The sequence below is a fragment of the Petaurus breviceps genome, unplaced genomic scaffold (assembly GCF_028583685.1).
Source record: "Petaurus breviceps papuanus isolate PSGF00001 unplaced genomic scaffold, PetGlider_PUasm1.0 77, whole genome shotgun sequence".
Classification (NCBI taxonomy): Eukaryota; Metazoa; Chordata; class Mammalia; order Diprotodontia; family Petauridae; genus Petaurus; species Petaurus breviceps.
In genome coordinates this window covers 6,919,297-6,940,503 of record NW_027186492.1, presented here as the reverse complement: position 1 = coordinate 6,940,503, position 21,207 = coordinate 6,919,297, and the positions used below count along the sequence as shown (strand labels likewise).

The window sequence follows — 21,207 nt, the reverse complement described above, 5'->3', positions numbered from 1 at the left end:
TACTTCCTTCCTGCTTTTCTAGTTTCATCCCCCAGCCTCTGCCCTCAACAGTTGATGAGGCTAACATCCAGACTTTTACTCTGTACTACTTAGATGTCCCTAGAAGGTTACCCAGATCCAGTTCACTGCTTTCTGCTACCCTTAGATCAACATCGGGAGATCTTGGCCCCATCTCTGCTGCTGGTGTTAAAGTGGGGTGGGGAGCTGACTCCTGATGGCCGGGTCCAGGCTGAGGAACTGGGACGAGCTTTTCGTTGCATGTACCCAGGGGGCCAGGGTGAGTGTGTTCAGGAACAAATGTGTGATGGGTTTGGAACAAGATAAACATGGGATGAATGAGTGAATAAAGAAAAAAATCACTGTGGCAAGGAAAAGTTGAAGGGGGGAGGAATAAATTCCTTCTTCCCTGCCCTAGGATCCTGACAGATGTCTATTTGTGGTCCTCTTCACTCCCAGGGGACTATGCTGGCTTCCCTGGTTGTGGGCTTCTACGACTCCATAGCACTTATCGCCATGACCTCAAGATCTATGCTTCAGATGAAGGTCGTGTACAGATGACAGCTGCAGCCTTTGCCAAGGTGTCCACCCTAACCCCAAAGTCATGGACATTGGCAGTTGGAAAAGCTGCTAATTTAGGAGGGTTAATGTAATGCAGGGGTTTGGGGTGTTCATCTCAGAAGGATAGGTTGGTGGCTGGATGACCCTATCTCACCCATCTCTTCTCTTTTGGGAATAGGAGGTGGGAGGTAGGGGCACCCTTGCCCCCACCAAGCCAGCTCTGTGTCTTTTCCATAGTCCCTTAGGCCCATTCTACCCCTCCAACATCAGGGCTGGTGGCCCAGAGAGGGGATTAACAACACCCCTACTCCCCATGGCTCCTGTCATAGGGATTACTGGCTCTGGAGGGGGAGCTGACACCCATCCTGGTGCAAATGGTGAAGAGTGCCAACATGAATGGGCTTCTGGACAGTGATGGTGACTCTTTGAGCAGCTGCCAGCACCGTGTGAAGGCACGACTACATCACATTCTACAACAGGATACACCCTTTGGTCCTGGAGACTATGAACAGGTCTGAGCTTCCTTGTGCACTATCCTCCAAATATCTCATTCTGGGTCCCACAAATAATACCGTCCATACCCCTTTCTGCTAATTACACAGTAACTCCATTTAGATAATTAGATGTCCTGTCCTCATCTTTTGGTATTTGTGGAATCCTAGGGATTCCTTAAGGCACTGTTTTCCCTTCTCCAGTGACCCTGCTTTATGACTGGGGAAGCTTCAGAATTTTGAAATGGAACCCATTCTGATGGACTCAGATTATATTTGTATTATAGGTTGGAACCAAGGCAAGAGACCTGCTGTGCCTCGGTATTGCATGTAATGAGCTATTCTAAACCCAGCTTGTTAAAGGAGTTCCCTCTGTAAATTCCATTCTGAAATTCAGGGCCAGTTTAGAGTCACTCTGTCCCTGAGACAGTCTGATTTCTAGGGTCAATATAGGACTTGTTAAGGAGACCATTTGCCAAATTGAAGTTGAATAACATCTCTCCATCTCCCCTTACTATTCCTGTTTTTGTTATTCTTTGGGGAACTTGAATGGACTGGATAGCTGGATACTTTTTCTGGGTTGGTGTAAGGAGGGGTAAGTGACTCCACTTCCTCTTCTCTTGGCCAGGATGTAATCTGTACCTTGCTAAGTATCCAGTTGAACATAGTTGACCACTTTTCCCTTTTTCCATCCTGTACCATTTACTATAAGTTAGACATGGAAGATTCTAGGTTGTGTGAATTATCTCTGTACCCTTGTAGGGCTTATTGATATGACCAAGAACAGTTGCCTTCACTGACAAATCCTTCTTCACTTATGCAAACCTCAAGCCCTTCCCTCTTCCCCTGCTCCCTTTACTGACCATAATTGTCTCAGGTGATAGAGAACTCAAGAGGTTAGTGTCTCTAGATACTAGTTATCTATAGACATAAATAGATATAAAATGTCCATCATGTGGAGCTAGCATGCATTTGCTTTGTGATTATCCAAATCCAGGGATCTGGTGAGGGACCCTGAGCTCATGATACTCTTTTTCTTTGTTTCCCCCAGTTGGCCCCTACTGGCAGCCTCTCTTTGCTCAACTCAATGGCCATAATTCAAAATCCTGTGGAGATCTGTAACCAGGTATTTGCCCTGATTGAAAACCTCACACACCAGATCCGGGAAAGGCTGCAGGACCCCAAGTCAGCAGGTGGGTAAGAGCACTGCCTTCTCTCCCCCAAGATATTGTCAAGATTCTATTGTCTCTTCCTCTGGGTGCCTGGAGGAATTCTTATCTTTTCTCTTGGACCCTGCATATTTGGAATCTCTTTGCTCTTCAGGATAGTGATGGTGGTGCAAATCGTGGTCCTTAACTCATGTTAGTACTCTCTGCCTGTTATGACTTTTCCCTGTTCTCTTCAGACCTGCAATTGTACCACAGTGAGACTCTGGAGTTGATGCTGCAGCGCTGGAGCAAACTGGAACGTGACTTTCGGCAGAAAAGTGGACGCTTTGATATCAGCAAAATCCCTGATATCTATGATTGTGTCAAGTATGATGTGCAGCACAACGGGAGCCTGGGTCTCCAGGGGACAGCAGAACTGCTGCGACTCTCCAAGGCACTGGCTGATGTGGTCATTCCTCAGGTTGGTTGTGGAAATGGTTCATGGCTGGAGTCTGGCGAGCTGGGAGAGAGGAAGCATAGAGGCAGAGTGGGGTTAGTTGAATTGCTACAACCCTCTTCTGATGACCAACCACACTTGATAGGTACCCTTGGACTATGAGTAAGAGCAAAGGACTCTGGCCCAAGTAGAGAATCCTGGTAATACATGGAGTGGGAGTAATAGTGGGTTTGAAGAGAGATGCAGGAATGATAGAAAGATAGGAGGATAGTGTCAGGTTTTGGGGGGCTGGGGATGGGAGTAGGCAGAGGCAAAAGGAACACAGGCTCCCTTGAGTGCTTACTTAGCCTCTGGTTCTCTAGGAGTATGGGATCAGCCGGGAGGAGAAACTGGAGATTGCTGTGGGCTTTTGTCTCCCATTGCTGAGGAAGATTCAGCTTGACCTACAGAGAACCCATGAGGATGAGTCTGTCAACAAGCTGCATCCCCTGTGAGGGAGGGTTAAGGGGGTACTGAATGAGGGGTGGGGCATGTAAAGGGTTACTGGGGAGGTCAGAGCTGGAACAGTTAGAGAAACTTGGGCATAGGAGGACTACCGAATATGAGGGAGAAGTCCTCTTTAGGGATGAAAGAAAGAGATGGTGGGAGGGGTGGTGTTATGACTACATACTTATGAATGATGAGTCAACTTTCTCAGGTACTCCAGAGGAGTGCTCTCCCCAGGTCGTCATGTCCGCACCCGTCTCTACTTCACCAGTGAGAGCCATGTCCATTCCCTGCTCAGTGTCTTCCGTTATGGAGGGCTTCTTGATGTAAGGACCCTCTGTCTCCACCTGCCTGTCATCCTGGGAAGCTCCTTTCTTTAGTTCTCATTGGTCAAGCCTTTGTGTGTCCTGACCCTCCCCCAATCCCAGCCTGAGACCTACCACCCCCTTCATCCTCTGTCTTCTCTTATCTCAAGCCCTGAGATGCCTTTCCTCATATTTGGTAGGAATCTCAGGATGCACAGTGGCAGAGGGCTCTGGCTTATCTCAGTGCCATCTCAGAGCTCAACTACATGACTCAGATTGTTATCATGCTATACGAAGACAACACCCAGGTGAGGAGATGTCAGGGCAGAATCGGGAAAAGATGATAATCCTTTGTACCCCCAACCATTGCTCAGAGAAAGAAGGCCTTGCCCATCCTCATAATCTGTGGACCTCAGTGTAGGAGATCATTTGGATTACAGAGTACTGCATGAGCTAGGATAGTTAGGAGCTTCCTGGTAAACAGAGAACCAATTCTGGGAATAAGTAGTGCCAGAAGGAACCCATCCACTGGACTTCGGGCTAGGGTGACAGGAGAGCAAGATCTAGAGAAGTCATCCTTCTCTCTAAGCTTCATAAGTCTTTCTTTAAGTGGTTCCTATGGGAGGTTGAGGAATAACATTTATATTTAGTCAGGTCAAATGAACAAGGGACCACAAGGTTGGAGAAGTGAGGATTCCTTGACCCTAGATATTGCAATGGAAGGGATTCACAGTAATATGGTCCTGGAGAAGGAGGCAGGCCACAAAAGCCTGAGAATTAGGCACCTTTTTTTTTGGAACTCCTTTTCATCTTCATCACCCTGCTTCTTACCATCCCATATTTTGTAATTCTCTCATCTGGTGGTATTCCCTAGGATCCCTCATCAGAGGAGCGATTCCATGTGGAGCTGCACTTCAGCCCTGGAGTGAAAGGTGTTGAGGAGGATGGCAGTGCCCCCACTGGCTGTGGCTTCCGCCCAGCCTCTTCTGAGGTGGGAAGGGGTGCTGGAATCTGGGTCTCAGCACCTAGGAGATAGGGATCCAGAGAGTTGGTGTCAGGGAATGAAGGGGCTGGGTATGAAGAAGGTGGTCACCCTTTCTTCTCTTACAATGATGCAGAATGAGGAGCTGCAGACAGATAAGGGCAGTATGGAAGACCTGTGCCAGAATAAGGGTCGAGATGAGCCGGATCGGGTGTTGCAGACATCACCCCAGCCGCCTGAGATCCCTGGTCTCCCAAGAAGATCACCACTTATCCGCAACCGTAAAGCTGGTTCTATGGAGGTAATGGGGAGAGGAAGGGAGAAAAGATGGGAAGGGAACACATTAGACACTATCTATGTGTTGTCAATCGCTGCCCTCCCATCCCCCATACTCTGTGACTTTGGGAACCCTAAAGTAGCATCGACCTCTTACCCCCTGTTAACAGCAACCTTAGCCTCCTGATTCTGCAGGATGCTCCCTTGCCTCTAGAGCTCTTCCAGATCAGTCAGTTTGAAGCTAAAGAAATCCCAGTGATGGAGGGGCAAGAGTGGTGCTGCTAAGGTTAGGTGTATTGAGATGTGGGACTGAGAAGACATCTGGGCAATATGAGGAAAGACAGCTTCTTAAAAATTAGGAGGCTAAAACTGGTTGCTTTCCATCCCTTCACAAAAATCTTTGTCCAGATGTCAAAGTCTTTTTGGTTTTCTTTCCTAGAAAGGAAGGGTTATCTTCATTGAGCCATTTGAACCCATTTTTTATCCTGGAAAGCCTGTGATTAATCTTAGTTTCAGTGGCTTTTTTGTCCTATTTTCTGCTCTGGGATATTTTGTTCTTTATTTGGTTTTGTGTTTTGAGGCATCTTTCTCTCTTCCCTAGTCCTGAGGACTCTATGAAGATCTTTGAGGATAACCTGAAACTGACTTTTATAGTCAGTCCATGATTTAAAAGGTCTGACTAAAGAGGTGACTGGAGAGCCAATATAGATAATGCCTTTTCTTTGGAATCATCCTTTGTTCCTTTGTTACAGATTTTTTAGATTAAATTTATTTTTCAGTCAGCAAAATTCAGCCTTCTCTCCCTTCTGTCACACATACCCCTTCCCCCCACTAAGAAGGAGAGGAAAACAAAATTTCTGCCACAAACATGTATCATCAATCAAAGCAAATTTTCATATTGGTCAAGTCCATAAAAAATACACACAAATATACATACATGTACTCACATACATATATACATATATGTCTCATTCTGCACTTTCAGTCTTTCACCTCTATCAGGAGGTATCATGCTTCATTATTAGTCCCTTGGTATTCATGGTTGGTCATTATGCTGATGAAAATTTCTAAGTCTTTCAGAATTGTTTGTTTTTACAGTATTGTTATTCTTCTCCTGTTTCTGTTCACTTCACTCTTCATCAGTTTATATGACTATCCCAGTTTTTCTAAAACCATCCCCTTCATCTTTTCTTATAACATAATAGCATTTCATCATATTCATTTACCATAACATGAATAGCTGGTTCCCTCCAGATTCCAGATTTACCTCCTCAAAAAGAGCTACAGATATTTTTGTACATCTTTAGAGTTTATTTTGCTGAGGACTAATCCCTCCCTTAATTTGCCCTCCAGTTTCCTTTCTCCCCTCTCCCTCTCCACTAAATGAAATGGATTTCTGTACCCAATCTGTGTGTGTGTGTGTGTGCATATGTATGTGTATTCTTCCGTCCTTTGGCCAGTTCAAATGAGAGTGAGGTTCAAGTCATCATTCTCCCCTTCTCCCTTGTTTATATAGACTTTTATATGAAGCACCTCAATCTTCATGATAATTTTAGCAAGAGTTTAAAGCTGAATACGTGAGGTAGACTTCTTCAGGTAAAGTTAAGTTAGTGCTACATTTTTTTTCCTCATAATTCAACACCTACTGAAGTGCCCACAAGTATATATCACAAAATAAAAGCTGTGCATAGACAGAAGGGTGCCATCTCTAGCATCAGAATACACTCACTACTTAGCTGATCAGCATTTCCACCAGCCCGCTGGTGTGCGATGCCTCTTAGGTATTGTTCAGGAAAGTGACACAGGACTGATGAGAATTTCTATGTCCTTGGTTTTTATATTTCAGGAAACTAGCTTAAAAAATAAAGTATTCTTAATATCCCTAGATAAACACGCACAAGATATGAAAGAATAAAAGATTGTAACTGATTAAACATGAAAGTGTAAACTTGTTATTCATAATTTGTTTTTAAAACATTTTATGTTTAACAATGTAGTAACAAAATTTTCCTGTTAGTTTTCATGTGCCTGTCTAAACTTTATATATTTGTATTTATCTAGATTTTGTTGGTGCTTCTATTACTATTTCCAAAGTTGAAGTCAATATATATATTGCTTTTTTGGATCTGCTTTCTTCACTCTCTGTTACTTCATATGAGTCTTCCTATATTTGTTTATATTCTTCATGTTTTTTATTTTTTTTAAAAGTTCTTATTTTTATTGGTGTCTTTTATTTTTACAGCACATTGCCAAATATACCCTCTCACCCTTTCTCCTTAAGGGGAAATTTTTGTAATGCTTTCTATTTGCCAGGCACTGTACTAAGCATTTTTTAACATACATTATCCCACTTGATCTTCACAACAACCCTGTGAGATAGTTGCTGTTTTTGTCCCTATTTTGTAGTTGAGGAAACTCAGGCAAACAGAGGCTAAGTGACTTGCCCAGTGACACAGCTCATAAGTGTCTGAAATCACTTTTGAATTCAAGTCTTACCAACTCCAGGCCCAGCACCATCCACTTTGCCACCAGCTGGGCATTATAAGTAGCAAAGATTTAAAAAATAAAGGGGAAAAAAAATCAGTCCATAAAAACTAAACAATATACCAACCATGTTCGACAGAACAATATGCATAATTTTGTACCTTCTGCAATGAAGAGAAGGAAGTACATTTTCTAAACTCTTCTTAAAAGCCATCATAATATAATTATATAGCAGAGATTTTTGTTGTGGTGTTCTTTCTGTTTACGTTGTTGTCATGATATATATTATTTTCCAGGTTCTACTTACTTCCCTCCTTTTAAGCACATATAAATCCTTCTTGGTTTTCTGAATTCTTGGTCTTCATCATAGTTGTCATTTTTTATGGAATACTAGTATTGCCTTATATTCTTATGCCACTGTTTGTTCAACCATTCTCTAATCTAATATGGTTTTCCCTTCTAGTTTTTATATATTACAAATGTCATTTTACAATATTACAATGTCATTATACAATATTTTTGTACGGGTCTTTTTAAAAAATCCTGTCAATAGCTTTATGATATAATCTTAGTAATGGAGTCCCAGGGCCAAAAGGTGTGAAAAGTTTTATAACTGTATTATTTAATAGAACTTGGGCGTCTTGATGCATGATTTTATTAGTGTAGAGAACTACTGGTTTTTATATCCTCTCCATTAATGTACCGTCAGTCAATTATTACTTAGAGTTTTTGTTGCCTGGAGCATTAAGAGGTTAGAGATTTATCCATAATTATATAGGTGGTATGTGTCAGAGGGACTTGAGCCCATTTGTTCCTCTCATTCCAAGGTCTGCTTTCTATCCTTTGTACCATATTGCTTCTCATATAATACCTTATTGCTTGACAAAAGAATCAAACCAATTCATAGCTCCACCAGCCATAAACCAGTAAAAGCACATCTATTTTTCCATATTAGTGCTAGCATTTAATTTTATTGTATTTAGCCATCTTTATCTATTTGGTAGGTGAAGGGTGGCATCTCAGAGTTGTTTTAATTTGTGTTTCTTTTACTTTCATTTGATTATTGGTCATTTAGCTTCCTTATTATGAGCCTATAGGGATCCTTGTGCCCCAAACCCAGTTCAGCCTTCTGCCTAGGAGGGGATCTCTTCTTGGCCTACCCAGGTGTGTTCTCTAACCTAAACCTAAAGGGTAGGAAACCCCTTTTCTCTGTTCTCTGGTTATGTAACCTTGTAATTTAATCAATTCTGTCTCATTCTACTTGTAGTCTACCTTTTCTCCATATTCATGTCTGTATTAGTATGTGACTCTGATAGCATATGAATCCTAAGTAGTCTGTCTCTCCAATTCTGACTGGCTTTGTTTTGTAAGAGCTGGAAGTTAGAATGGTGACCTTCTGCAGTCCTGTGAACAGTTCTTTATCTGGTCTGCTTTCAGGTCACAAATATGCAGTGTGCAGGCAGGCTGACCAAATGACCCTTTGGTGATGACTGATGGAGGACAAGAGACCTCCCCTGGCCTCTCCCAGCCATTGGCCTACAGTCCTGGGTTATGTTCACCACCTAACTGGCATCCTGTGTACAGATCATCCCTCCCACCCACCCCCATCTCCTTTCCTTTTTCCACCTTCTGTCTCTGATGCTTGGGACCTAGGGGCTCAGCACATCATCTAGGTGGGGCAGGGCATGGTGGTTGGAGGAAATGATCAGGTGTGGTTTACATTTTTAATTTCTAGGGTAGAATAGGATACAGTTTAGACAAGGAGGGAGATGGAACTCAGGGGTGTGGCTGTAGGACAACTGAATTTTCTACTTTCCCTGTGCAAGTAGAGATGGAAAAAAAGGAATCATTAGCATAAAGATTGGTGGGGAGGGGGTAATCATCCAGACTGTTTTCTGTGTATGACTGAACTGTTGTAAATCTTCTGAATCCTAGAAAGGAGTGTATAGAAAACTGGGAACTTTCTGTGCTGGGAGTAGGAGGAATGATTGTTTCTTAACTGAAATGGAAGGGGCTATGGGGAAAGGGAACAAAATGGTTTCCATTATGGAAGAGATCCTGGGCAACTCTTATCTCTGTATGCCTGTCTTTCCCTTACTTCTTCCCATCAGTGCCGTTTTGCTTTTCAGCTCTTCTAATACTGGCTGCTTGACTTTACAGGAAACCAGGGATTCAAGACCTGGGCTTTAGTTTTCTGACTTATGTGTGGAGATGGTAACATGTGATCCTTTTCCCACAGGTGTTGTCTGAGACTTCATCCTCACGACCTGCTAGTTACCGTCTATTCCAGTCTTCACGTCCCCCCACAGAAATGAAGCAAAGTGGCCTGGGTATGGTTTCCCAACCTTTGTTCTTCAGTCTTGGGTAGAGAGGTCTGCACTGTGCTGCAGCCATCCCCAACCCTGGGAGTTGGGTATACCTAAGTTTTTTGTTGCCAACTGGAATTGGAAGTGTGAGGAATTATACTTTGGATATGAACTTTGGTGTCAGGTGACTGGTTTTCATCAGTGAAAACTCAGTCCCTTGATTCTCTGCATAAGTCTTTTTCCTTAGGTTTCCTCAGTCCTTCCAGTCCAAATTGGACCTTAAGGGAACTAGGAGACTCAGAACCACCAGAGTCATCTGAAATAGATCTCTGAGCAAGGACACCTAGAACCCTAGAGTTATCCCATACTTTCTTTGGAGAGCTAAGACCATCTTCCTGAATCCTAATCCTGCTTTTTCTTTCCCAACTCCCATGCCCTCTTCCCCTGCCCTCTCCCCTGTTCCTTTCTCCTTTCTAAAAGTAAAGGATGAATCCTAGATAAAATTGATAGAGGGTAGTATTTCTTTGATATGGCGATCTCTAGTGAGTTTGAGGGATGGGGTGAGGAAGACAAACATTGAATGTCTCTTAAAGATACCTTGGACTAAAGAATACATATAAAGAATCTTAGTTTGGGAGGTGGGGAGGAGGGATTGTTGATCAATAGAAGGAAGATTCCTATCCACTCAGTATCTCCTTTATCTCAGTATCTCAGTGTCAGGCTAGTGGCCTGAAGTTGGGACCAAGAACACATATTTGGGATCTCTAAGCTTGGTCTCCTGATCCCTGTGCCTTTTATTATCCTACTTAGTCTCATTTGCCTAGCTCTGTCTGTGGTCTCACTATCTTTGTCTGTGAAATCCACCTTGCCCTCAAACAAGTTAGAACTTGATCTGAATACCAGATAAGGGTATTTGTTCACTGCCCTACCATCCTTTGCTGGGAAGGATGCATCTAAAATCTCTTAAAGGTAGTATATAGATTTGTGGTTTTTAGCTCTTCTTCCCCAAATACTTAGAAGAGAGACCCCTCCCACAGAAGAGCAGATGGGAATACCAGCTAAATAGTGGTGATAGCACAGATAGAGTAGGAAGAGGGAAACTAGATTTCAGTAGAAGTTGTGAGACCCAAAGAAAACTCCTCAGAGATTCTACCCCAAGGTCAAGCAGAAAAGGATTAGAGTCTTTCCTACCAATAGGGTAGATCTGACTGAAGGAGAAACTGAGCTATTGAGGTCTGGAAATGGAGCTAATTTGTTTTGAGGAAGAGCAGAGATTGTTGAGATCACATACATTTCTCTTCATTTCTCTTCTTAGAACCTTCATCCTAGATCCTATTTCAGGTGTGAGGGATGTGGACAAACCATTTATATCAGAATGCTGATAGAATTGAATGCTGACTTAAAAGTTCTCCATTTGGTTCTGAGGACCAGAACAGAATCTGTCATCTGAACTACTTTCTCTTATTCCTTGATCTAGGTAGACCTTTTACCCCTGTGATCCTGGCCCCCTCCTTATAGACTCAAGGGAAGCTCAAGGACTCCCCAACAGGTCTGATAATATCTCTCTTGTAAATGCAAGTCAGGAGCCTTGACAAAGTGTAGTAATGGGAGCTGCAAGTCACAGGAGGTTAGGCAGCAATTTGAGTTCATCCTCTCACTAAAATCATTGGCAGGGCAAAAAACCCCTTCAGAGCAGAAGACAGGTCCATCTAGGGGCATCTTGTTTCCATTGTGGGACAGAGAAAGATCTTAGGGGTAGTAGCCCTTCTTGTCTTTCTTTTGGGGATCCTGTACCTGATGGACCAAACTAAGATCTTTTCTCTGTTTTGGCATTATGATTCTGAAGTTCGCCCCTGAAGTTCCCTCATAGAAGAAAAGTGTTATAAAGGAAAGTGCCATGAGTTTGGAACCTGAGGACCTGGGTACTGCCACTTTTACCACTTTTATTCTCTAATCTTGGGAAATTAACTTTCCTTCTTTGGCCTGCAGTGTTCTCATTTATAAAATGAAATGGTTGGCCTAGGTAATGTCCAAGATCCCTTTGACTTTAAAATCATATAATCTCTAGGGCTATGTGTGTCCCTACCATGTGGACATCTGACTTTCAGTATTGCGTTTAGGTAAAGATGGTTGCTGCTTGATAGTAAGTCTTTTTTTTTTGGTCAGTAATCATGTCTTTCATTTTTGTTACCTTTTCCTCTGTATCCCATGCCTAGAATGGTGTTTCTCATATTATAGGCATTCTTTACAATGTTCATTAACTGTGGAGCTCACTATAGTGCCCTATAAGGTGTTTTTTTAAGGGGAAGGGAGATAAGAGGAATGTGCCAGTTTAAACAGGGGTAGACAACTCTACACCATTTCAAGGAGTAAAACTTCTTTTTGCTTGTTGGTAGAATTAAACTGACTGTTAGGAGACCTGTACAAGTGAACATAAGTTTTCAAGGTCTTAGTTTTCTCTTTTGTAAAAGAGGGAGGCTGTTTATGGTGATCTCCAAGGTTCCTTACAGCTCTGAAATTATTTGAGTCTCATGATTTCTTTCTTGGAGAAAGCTTAAGGCCCCAAAAGCCTGGTTGGGGAGGCAGAGGGAGTGAAAGACTATAAGGAGAATGGAAGGGAGCCATTAAGACCCTGGGATCTGGTCTCTGGCTTCACCCAAAGTTGTTCTTCTCTCTGCCCCAAGGGCCTGGGGTACCTCAAGCTCTGTTCTCAGGATCGGGGAACATCAAATAGGTATGGAGAATCCAGGAGAAGCTGTCTCCCCTGGCATTTTAGGGAATCATTCTGAAGGAGGACAAAGTATAACTTATCCCTCCAAGCAGCTTTGACTCCCCTAAAATGACTAAACTGCATGGAGTAACAACTTTTTCCCCTTGCTATGGGCCTGCGCACAAGGCCCCTCTCTTTCATTAACTTGCCAAGTATAGTAGTGTGTGGCAGTGAAGGCTATGTGTGGTGGTACGGCAGCTATGAATGGCTTTGCCCTGTGTGTGTGTATGTGTGTGTTGTTAAGTATGTAGTAGTTGCAGCTTTGTTTGGCTGTTAACATGCTTCCGGCTTTGCAGGCTCACAGTGCACAGGGCTGTTCAGCACCACAGTGCTGGGTGGTTCATCCAGTGCCCCGAATCTCCAGGACTACGCTCGCAGCCATGGCAAAAAACTCCCACCTGCCAGCCTGATGCACCGAGATGGTATGTGGGTTGGGGGCAGCAGTTCCTTTCCTTAGCCCACCCCATCTCCCCTTCATCTCCCTTATGAGCCTGTGGCTAAGGAACCATGTAGTCTGCCAGATGACATTGCAGCAGAAGGAGCCTACTGTGTGGGTGAAAGAAATGCTCCCCTGCTAATATTAAGTACATTTCACTCCATGTAGCTATCCAAATGCATTCCAATCATTTTACTTCTACCCTTTCTTTCCTGCACTCTAGACAGTGTGGGTGAATAACAAATAGTAGAGAGGGCTATGACACATTTATGGCTGGAATCCCAAGAGATCCAGCTGAGGTAGCACCTGGGATAGGGACCAAGAGTCCCACTGGGACTTGATTTCCAAATAAGAGCAGACCCAGGATGTGATGAAGATGAGAATATATGGAAAGGCCTATGGGGTATGATTTCTCATAGAGCCATTTTACAAGGGGAGAGTTTTATGTAATTGTCAGAGAAGTGTTTGTATGGTAGTTGGGAAAGGGTCAGGTTTGGGTGTATAGGACAAAGAGGGCATGTTGCAGGTAGAGTTTAGTGTAGGGGGAAGGGACAGATGCAGGTATAATCCCCATGATGTCTTCTCTCCTCAGAGTTCTTGTCTGTCCCGGCTGTAAAGCGATTTTCTGTGTCGTTTGCAAAGCATCCGACTAACGGTACGTTTGCTTCTGACTTGATGTCATACCTCATCATGTCACTTTCACTGACCCAGATACTTACATCTGACCCCTGGCACTGACCTCTCTCTTTTTTCCTGTGTGTTGACACCTTGATGTGTCCTTCACTGGGTCCCCTGCCTGAATATTCTCTTGTTCTGACCATGACCACTTTGGCTGTGTACACCCCACACTGTTCCTATCTTCTTGACTAGTCTCAGTCTTACCTTCCATCACCATCACTCCCATTGTCATCTTTGTCACCATCATCACTAAAACTCTATTTAATTTTCTCTCACAACATTCCCAATTTGGGGCCTTATATGGATGTGAAAAATGATTCCCATTCTCAGGGAGAGTACTATATAATGCCTAAACTCTCATACCCTTTTCCTTCTCCCCTGCAGCTCATGTAACTTGGATCTTTTAATGCCCCTCCCTACCTTTTGTGTATAGGAGAAAAGACTAATTTCTTCTTATTTGGAGATGGTGCCCCACCCCCCACTCATTCCTATTCTCACCTTCAATCCATGGAGTACAGAGTTTCTTCCCATCTTCTTATTCCTACCATTGTGTGTGTGCTGCGTGGTTCTCGTGCTCTTGCCATCTGCTTCATGTTGCTACTAACCTGGCATCTGGGCCTGGAAGGCAGAAACCCAGAGTGGTTTGTGAGGGGTGTCTGTGGTAGAGGCAGGGGGAAGGAACGGAGTCAGTTCCAACATCAGACTGAGAGGAGTAAGAAGAGCAGTTTTATACCATCAGCTTGCCCAGGGCATAATTTACATCTGGAAGTGGAGGGATTAAGGGAGTACCAGACCTGGAGGGCTTTGAGGCACCAATTCAAGCACTGTTGAACTGTGAGTTCTTTGTGGGATCCTGGATGGGAGGGGATTGGGAAGGGAGTGGCATCCCAGCAATGGAGTTTAATCCTTTGTATACTTGTTTATATCTTTGGGATCTGTGTTTAGAGTAAATGAAGTTTTCTATCCACAACTTTCTTTCCCAAGGGCTAAGATCCTCCAAAGAAATCAGGATCAAGCCCAGCTACCTGGAGGGATCTCTTGATTCTGGACTCCCCACTCCATCTGCCTCGGTGACCATGGGCATAATCAGGCCTTTGTGCTGGGGTCTCCCTGTCTGCTCTCTCTCCAGTCTCACCACCTGCGCTAGACCTTGTTATCTTCTCTTTCTGGGCTCAAGAACCCCCACTTTCCCAGTCAGAACATGCTCTAGCCTCCCTGAGAATTTTTGGCAGAAGTGCTCTCATTCAGAGTGTGGAGTCCAGGTCAGCTTCTGCAGCTGAAGAGGAGCTGATTCTGAGCTTTTCTAGGTCTTCTGAATCATGGTCATCTCTAGAGCAAATTCTAGAACCCATATTCCTGGAGTGTGGAATCTCAGGAGCCCCAGTTTCAAAGTATGGAGCTTTGAAATGATATGCAAAACAGCCCTCCAAATCCAGAAAATGAAGTCTAGTATCTGATGTTTCCTTTCTTGAAGTCTAAGGTGGTAACCCTCCCACAGAGAAGAAGGCAAGGTTGGAGAGAATTCAAGGACCAAGTAGGAAAGGGCTGCTGCCATGTTCTCTTTTGCCTATTTGCCAGTCCTGCCTGTCTCCTCAGAGCTCTTATGGTCCCAGTCAGTCTTCTTGCCTTTGAGCTTAGAATTTATACTGGCCAAGAAGTTCTTAGATTTGATACTTGCTAGGTAGCAGTAAGGGAAGCTGGGAGTTGCCACTTGGAGTAGACAGTCTAGTTTCTACTCCTGACCTCCAGAATGTCCCTGAGGCTCTGATAAGGCCAAGGCTTTTCTTGGCTGATGGCATAGCCATAAAGGTGATGTTTGTATCTGTTGCTTATGGCAGGACATTCAACATATATGGGTACACCTAGCACCATCCATCAACTCATCAGAATTCTTGGCTTCAAAGCAATGCCTGGAAAAGTTAGATTTGGAGGAAAGGCAGAGCTGCTTTCTTTCTTCCCCAAAATGTGAGACCAGTATGTGGCCCAGCACTACCCTTGAAGATCTTAGTCCTGAATTCTCTGTCCCTTGTGGGGACATGTTCACATCCTTCATGTGAACACATCACAGGATTGGAGTAAACCTGACCATATATGTGGTCAGTTATCAGACCATAATCTAAACCTATTTGAAGAAGCCAAGATACCATGAAAGAAGAGACTAGGACTATGAAATGGCTATAAGCTGTTGTCAGTGTGTGCTGAAAAGTTCCTGGGATTTCTGATGATGGCCACAGTTACTGCTCTTCAGATCAGTCTCTGGAGCAAGACTAAATCTGATAATCCTAAGTATGAGCTCAAGTAGTGTGTATAGCCCAAGCACATCAATATGTCTCAAAACTGACCACGAATCCTTAACTCACACATTTGCTTCTGACCCTATGCCCTATGCTCAGCTTCCACCCAGCCCTTTTTGCCCACCCCTTGGGTCAGGCCCTCTAAGTTTGTGATCCTCTTTAAGAATCTGTCCCTTCTCCTGCCCTGCACCTTCCTTCTGGACCTTTCCATGTCTGCAGTCCTTTGCAGTTTCATTACAGAGATCAGCAATCAACAAGGAGCAATTAATCAAAAAGAATCGATATTTAGCCAGCACATGAATGGAATTAAATTGAAATTCTCCCACCCACTGGCTGAATAAGATGCAGTCAGACTTAATAGCCATAAGAAGAAAATGAAAAACAATCCAAAGTCTGGCCCATGTAAATGAATTCAGGGCTGGCCGACTTCCTTTGTCTGCTAGTGACTCCTGGGACAGGTTCCAGGTTGGAGGTTATGATGGTTTGGGGTCATCATGTCGTATAATCATCGATACCATTTGATACTGGTATTTGTATTCAGTGACTTTATTGAAGCATAATTGGCTTGGTTTCATGCTTTGTCAGTGTTCCTGTACTGGACTTTTTGCCCAGTCTTTTGGACCTAGCAGTGGTTCTCCCAGGGTATGGCTCAGAGAGGCCAGGTATTAGCCCTTGCAAATAGTTCAAGCTTCAGTTTGAGCCTTGATAGATGCTCATCTCTGCCCCATTCTTGTCTCTCTGTGTGCCCTTGGTCCTCATCACCTCCATCTTATCCTCAAGAACCCCCTGATATTGGTAGCAGCCTTTTGCTCGTGCAGACCAGCAGAGATCAAGGTCGGGGTGCTCAAGCCAGGATGCTGCTGCCAGCTCATCCCTGCAGACACCAAAGTCTGCAGGCATCTTTAAAATAAAAAATGCACAGTGCTGGCAGGCCTCAGAGGCTGGTGTGGCGGGGGTCTCAAGTCTTTGCTTTCTTCTCAGGCTTAATTTTATATTCTTATCTACCTCTTTTCATTTTCTTGCTGAAGATATCTTGTGGCCTTGTCCATCTCCCCTTCTCTTTTAGCTCATTTTTGGAGCTGGGTAGCCCACATTCATTGGGGTCACAACCCTATCTCCTTCTTATGCTTCTGTTAGCCAGTGCCCCCCTCACTCTCCATCTTGTTTCTCTGTCTCTCTGCTTTTCTTTATGGCCCTGTCCTGCAGAGCTGCTGGATGACCAGCACCCTGTGGTCCAGCTGTTGCGCAGTTTCTCCTCCGACTGCCCAGGGGGCTGGCCAATCTCCTTGGATGCCACGCTGGCGCATCACCTGCACCAGTGCTCCTACCACCTTCGCCTCTTCCGGAACTGGCTACGCTCAGGCCAGGATGATCCCGAGTGCCTCTACGGTACCCTTTCTACCCAGCTGGCTGCTTTGCTTGTTGCTATACTAGCAGGAGAGCCTGCCTATTTACCTATACCTTTCCTGAGGCTACGTGTTGGTGCATTGAGCAGCTTAGATGGTTCTGGGACCAGGCTGTCTGGTAACTGTAGCATTGGCTGTTCTTTTTTACTCCACCCCCTAACCCTGCTACCTTTTACTGCCTCCTTTTCTGTCTTCTCCTTACTGTCCTTACTCCTAGAACTGATCTTCAGACCACTGTTCCCTAGGCACCTAAATCTATTCAACATAGAGGAATTTCTTTTGCTCTGTTACCGTAATTCCTTCTCCCCCTTACTACCATCCTCCACTTGAGAAGAAAAAAAAAAGAAACTCTCCTCTCTCTGACTCCTCACTGAAAAAGGAAAATTCCCTTTGGCTACTTGTTCCTTTTATCTCAGGAGCCAAAGCACATTATAGCACATTATCCAAGGTCAAAGAGACACCACCACTGCTGCTGCTGCACAGTAGGGAAAAAATAGGGAGGCTTAGAGTTGTTGGAAAGAGCCTTCCTTGTTTCCTTAGCAAGGCCTGGGATAAGGGCAGGGCCAGAGGCAGGGAGAAGGTAAGGTAGAGTTGCAAAGAGAGGACTGAGTCCTTTGAGCTACAAAGTTGTCCAGTTTATGGAATGGGAGATTGGAGTCTCAAAGACCTTTATGTCCTCCTCTCCCAATACCCCTTGGGAAAACATATGAGAAGGACTATCTGAAATAGTTTTTCAGGTGCATGCTTGTTCTTCCAAGAGGGGGATTTTGCTTCATACCAGCCCTTGGGGTTAAAATCACAAATGTATCTAGCTTTGTTTTGTCACTACCCTGGACAGTGAATGTGGAGACCAACATTGAAATTATTGGGAAGAGAGCAAGAAAGTGGTTTTCCTTGGAGAGAACCTGACCCATTCTTCTGATTGGGAAATTGCTGTCCATAGGGCTGAGGCCTCCCAAAGGAGAGATTTTTGATGTGACGGAAATTAACCAAGGAAGACCTCTCACCCTCCAGCCTGCTTCATGCATGTGGTTTTGTTGGGCTGAACTCTGTGTGTACTGCATGCTTTTTCAACTTCTAAAGATTCCACCTCTCCACTCACTTTCTGAATCTGCATGTTCCACCCATTCTCCCACCTCCAACTCCATATGCTTTTAGACTCTAAACCCATTGCCTTTTCATTCTAGAATCCTCTACTTCCTCCCAATCCTGTAACCTCCCCTTATGTCAGATACTATTGTATCTTGTTCTGCACTCACATCTTTTTCTCCTAGAAGGTTTTAGGGGTTGACTTCAGTAAAATTACAATAGCCTTCTAAATTAGGCATTTGTAGATTAGGGTTTCATGAGTAGAGCAATTGTGGGTCTTTAGGGGCAAGTTTTTTGGGAGAGTAGACTGCCCAGGGGGACTGAAGGAAAGAAAGGTAAGGTTAAACAGGGGATCCTCAGAATTTCCTTTCCTAGTAATTCTGGAAATCTCACTTTTTTAGGGGCTCAATGGTACTAGCTTTTGAGAAATAGCTCACTATCCTGGTGCCTTAGGAACTCACTTTACCAGTTTCCTTGAGGCCTGGTCAGGTATCTTCTGCCTTTTTCTTTTTTTGCTTATTTTGTTCACTTTTAACCTTAACCGTGGCAGGATTTGAAGGTTGTTCCATGGTGCCCACCATCTACCCACTGGAGACTCTGCACAACGCTCTCTCCCTTCGCCAAGTGAATGAATTCCTGAGTTCAGTCTGCCAACGGCACACAGATGCCCAAGTATCTGCAGGTATGAAGATTCCCTCTGACCTTTCCCTCTCTTCTTCCAAGGTATGGTCTGAGCCAGAGAACCATGGCAGGATAGGGCTGGGCAAGGCTAGGAAGGAAAATCTGATCGCACATAGGCCTTTGCTGACCCCTAGCATCTCTGGAAATGGTTTCTTCCCAGTTTTTCAACATGAGAGGGCTGAGAAGGGGTATAGTAGCTGAGACCTGTGAGTAATGGCCTTGGTCACCCCCCCCCCCCACACTCAAACTCCCATTCATATGTATTCTTTCTTCCCTCTCCAGCTCTGTTTGATTCCATGCACAGCAACCAGGCTCCTGGGGGCCCATTTGCTCCACCCCAGACCCTTCACTCACCCCCTTTGCAGCTCCGGCAGCGCTCTGAGAAGCCCCCATGGTGTGAGTGCTCTTGGGGGGAGGGAATAGGGGCATAATGGGTAGGGGATGAAGGGATGGGAAAATAGATGAATGGGGAAGGGATCAGGAGGGTTGTGGGATGAGAGGCAGGTGGATGAAAGATAGTAGAACTAGGGAAGAGGAAAATAGACATCTTATAGGGTGGTGTATCCCCATCCACTATAATTAAGGCTAGGAAGTTATAATGTGGGGAGTATCTTCTCCCTCTTCACCTCTGCATTCTTGGCCCACTTTGCCTCATCATTCCTCCTTATTGGAGGTAAGCCTGAGAGATAATGAGGAGGAAGGCCACCAAATCAGATTGTAGAGGGAGAAACACCCTCTGAGGAGGAAAGAATAGAAACTTGATTCCCTTTATATCTCTAGTTAGACTATTTATCTCCTTCCAGGAACATATGCCTAGGGAGGAGAGATGGATATATAGAACAGAGACAGGAATAGTATATCAAAGCCTGTTACTGACTGTTCCATGTCCAGCTTTCTCAGCTCATTCTCAGGCAGTGCCAGTTCTCCAGTGAACTTGAAGGACACTGGGGAAGAGGAGGAGGCATCCTGCCTACCCTGACTCCTTATCCTACCCTCGCTCCTTGGGGGTAGTATGTAGGTCTTCTTGATTGTCTCAGCCATTTGTTTCCTTGTGGACAGGTCACAAGATGTTTTCTTTTGCTGTGGCAGTGAGGGAGGAAAAAATGACAGTGGGTAGGTAGATTACTGGATGATGATTTTGGGCTATAGATACTGAGACTTTCCCCAGAATGCTTATCATTTGCTTAACGACTGTAGTCAGGTGTAACTTGCTTTCATTATTTTGCTTGGATTACATTAGAGATAGAACTGAGGGAGGGACTCAAATTTTTCTCATATGAGTTATAGTGACCAGGATTGTGGAGCAGCACTTGCCATTTGAAACCATTAGAATGTCAGGATTTAGTGTGATCTTTTTTTTTTTTTTGATGATTTCTAGGTTCTTACTTTGATCATGACTTTCAGGTAGTCCAATAATTTTTAAATTATCTCTCTTAGATCTATTTTCCAGGTCAGTGGTTTGTCCCATGAGATATTTCACATTGCCTTCTATTCTTTCATTTGTTTGTATCTGTTTATTGGCATCTTGATTTCTCATAAAGTCATTAGCTTCCATTTTCTCTGATCTAATTCTGAAGCCATGATTCTCCTTATTGAGCTTTTGAGATTCTTTTTCCATCTGGCAAATTCGACTTTTTAAGGCATTCTTCTCCTCATTGCCTTTTTGAGTCTCTTTTGCCATTTGAGTCAGTCTGTTTTTTAAAGTATTATTTTCCTCAGTCAGGCTGTTGACTCTCATTTCATAATTTTCTTGCATTGTTCTCATTTCTCTTCCCAATTTTTCCTCCACTTCTCTTATCTGCTTCTTAAGGTCCTTTATGGCCTGTAACCAGCTCGTATTTTCCTTTGAAGCTTTTGGTTCAGGAGTTCTGACTTCACTCTCTTCCTCCTCTTCCATGCTTTGCTCCTTTTTGTCTCCAAAATAGGAGTGTAATATTGGAATCTTCTGTCTGCTTTGTTTCCTTTGCCTGGTCATGTCGTTCCTCAGTCACTTGAACCCTGGGCTTTTTGCCACAGTAGGACTCTGCTGCCAGACAGGGGAACTTTCGTCCCAAACGCTGGGGTTTTCTCAGCTGCCGTAGGTATTAGATGGGTGCCCTCTGCTGAGGTCTCCACACGCTCTGGCAAGCTGGTCACACACCCCAGGACCTCCACCCTAGACTGCAATCCAGATCCAAGCAGGTTAAAGCAAGAGCTATTACCCCTCAGACTGGTGCTTAGTCCCCCTACACTTTGCAGGCCAGGAGATGAACCTGCCACGTGGAGCTGGCTGACTGTGCTGGCGCCTCAGCTGCTTCTCGCCCCGGGGGCAAAAGCCACGCACTCCCACTTACTGGTCCCAAAGTCCAGACTGCACTGAC

The 21,207-nt window shown here is 44.3% G+C and overlaps 1 protein-coding gene across 7 annotated transcripts in view; it reads left to right on the top strand.

Annotated features, from left to right (window-relative positions):
- Nucleotides 1–21,207, top strand: part of PPIP5K1 (diphosphoinositol pentakisphosphate kinase 1) — a 42,304-nt gene that overhangs the window by 8,548 nt on the left and 12,549 nt on the right. For 2 of the 7 annotated variants that reach the window (XM_069105904.1, XM_069105905.1), the window contains exons 15-29: nt 146–277; nt 457–578; nt 888–1,070; nt 2,101–2,242; nt 2,455–2,678; nt 3,017–3,144; nt 3,352–3,466; nt 3,646–3,753; nt 4,320–4,436; nt 4,564–4,728; nt 9,427–9,517; nt 12,560–12,685; nt 13,292–13,354; nt 18,717–18,848; nt 19,130–19,243. In XM_069105904.1, the coding sequence (XP_068962005.1) occupies nt 146–277; nt 457–578; nt 888–1,070; nt 2,101–2,242; nt 2,455–2,678; nt 3,017–3,144; nt 3,352–3,466; nt 3,646–3,753; nt 4,320–4,436; nt 4,564–4,728; nt 9,427–9,517; nt 12,560–12,685; nt 13,292–13,354; nt 18,717–18,848; nt 19,130–19,243 (1,962 nt within the window). Of the gene's footprint in view, nt 1–145; nt 278–456; nt 579–887; nt 1,071–2,100; nt 2,243–2,454; nt 2,679–3,016; nt 3,145–3,351; nt 3,467–3,645; nt 3,754–4,319; nt 4,437–4,563; nt 4,729–9,426; nt 9,518–12,559; nt 12,686–13,291; nt 13,355–16,877; nt 17,061–18,716; nt 18,849–19,129; nt 19,244–21,207 lie in introns of all 7 variants that reach the window. The other 5 variants (XM_069105911.1, XM_069105906.1, XM_069105907.1 and 2 more) reach the window with 5 other exon arrangements.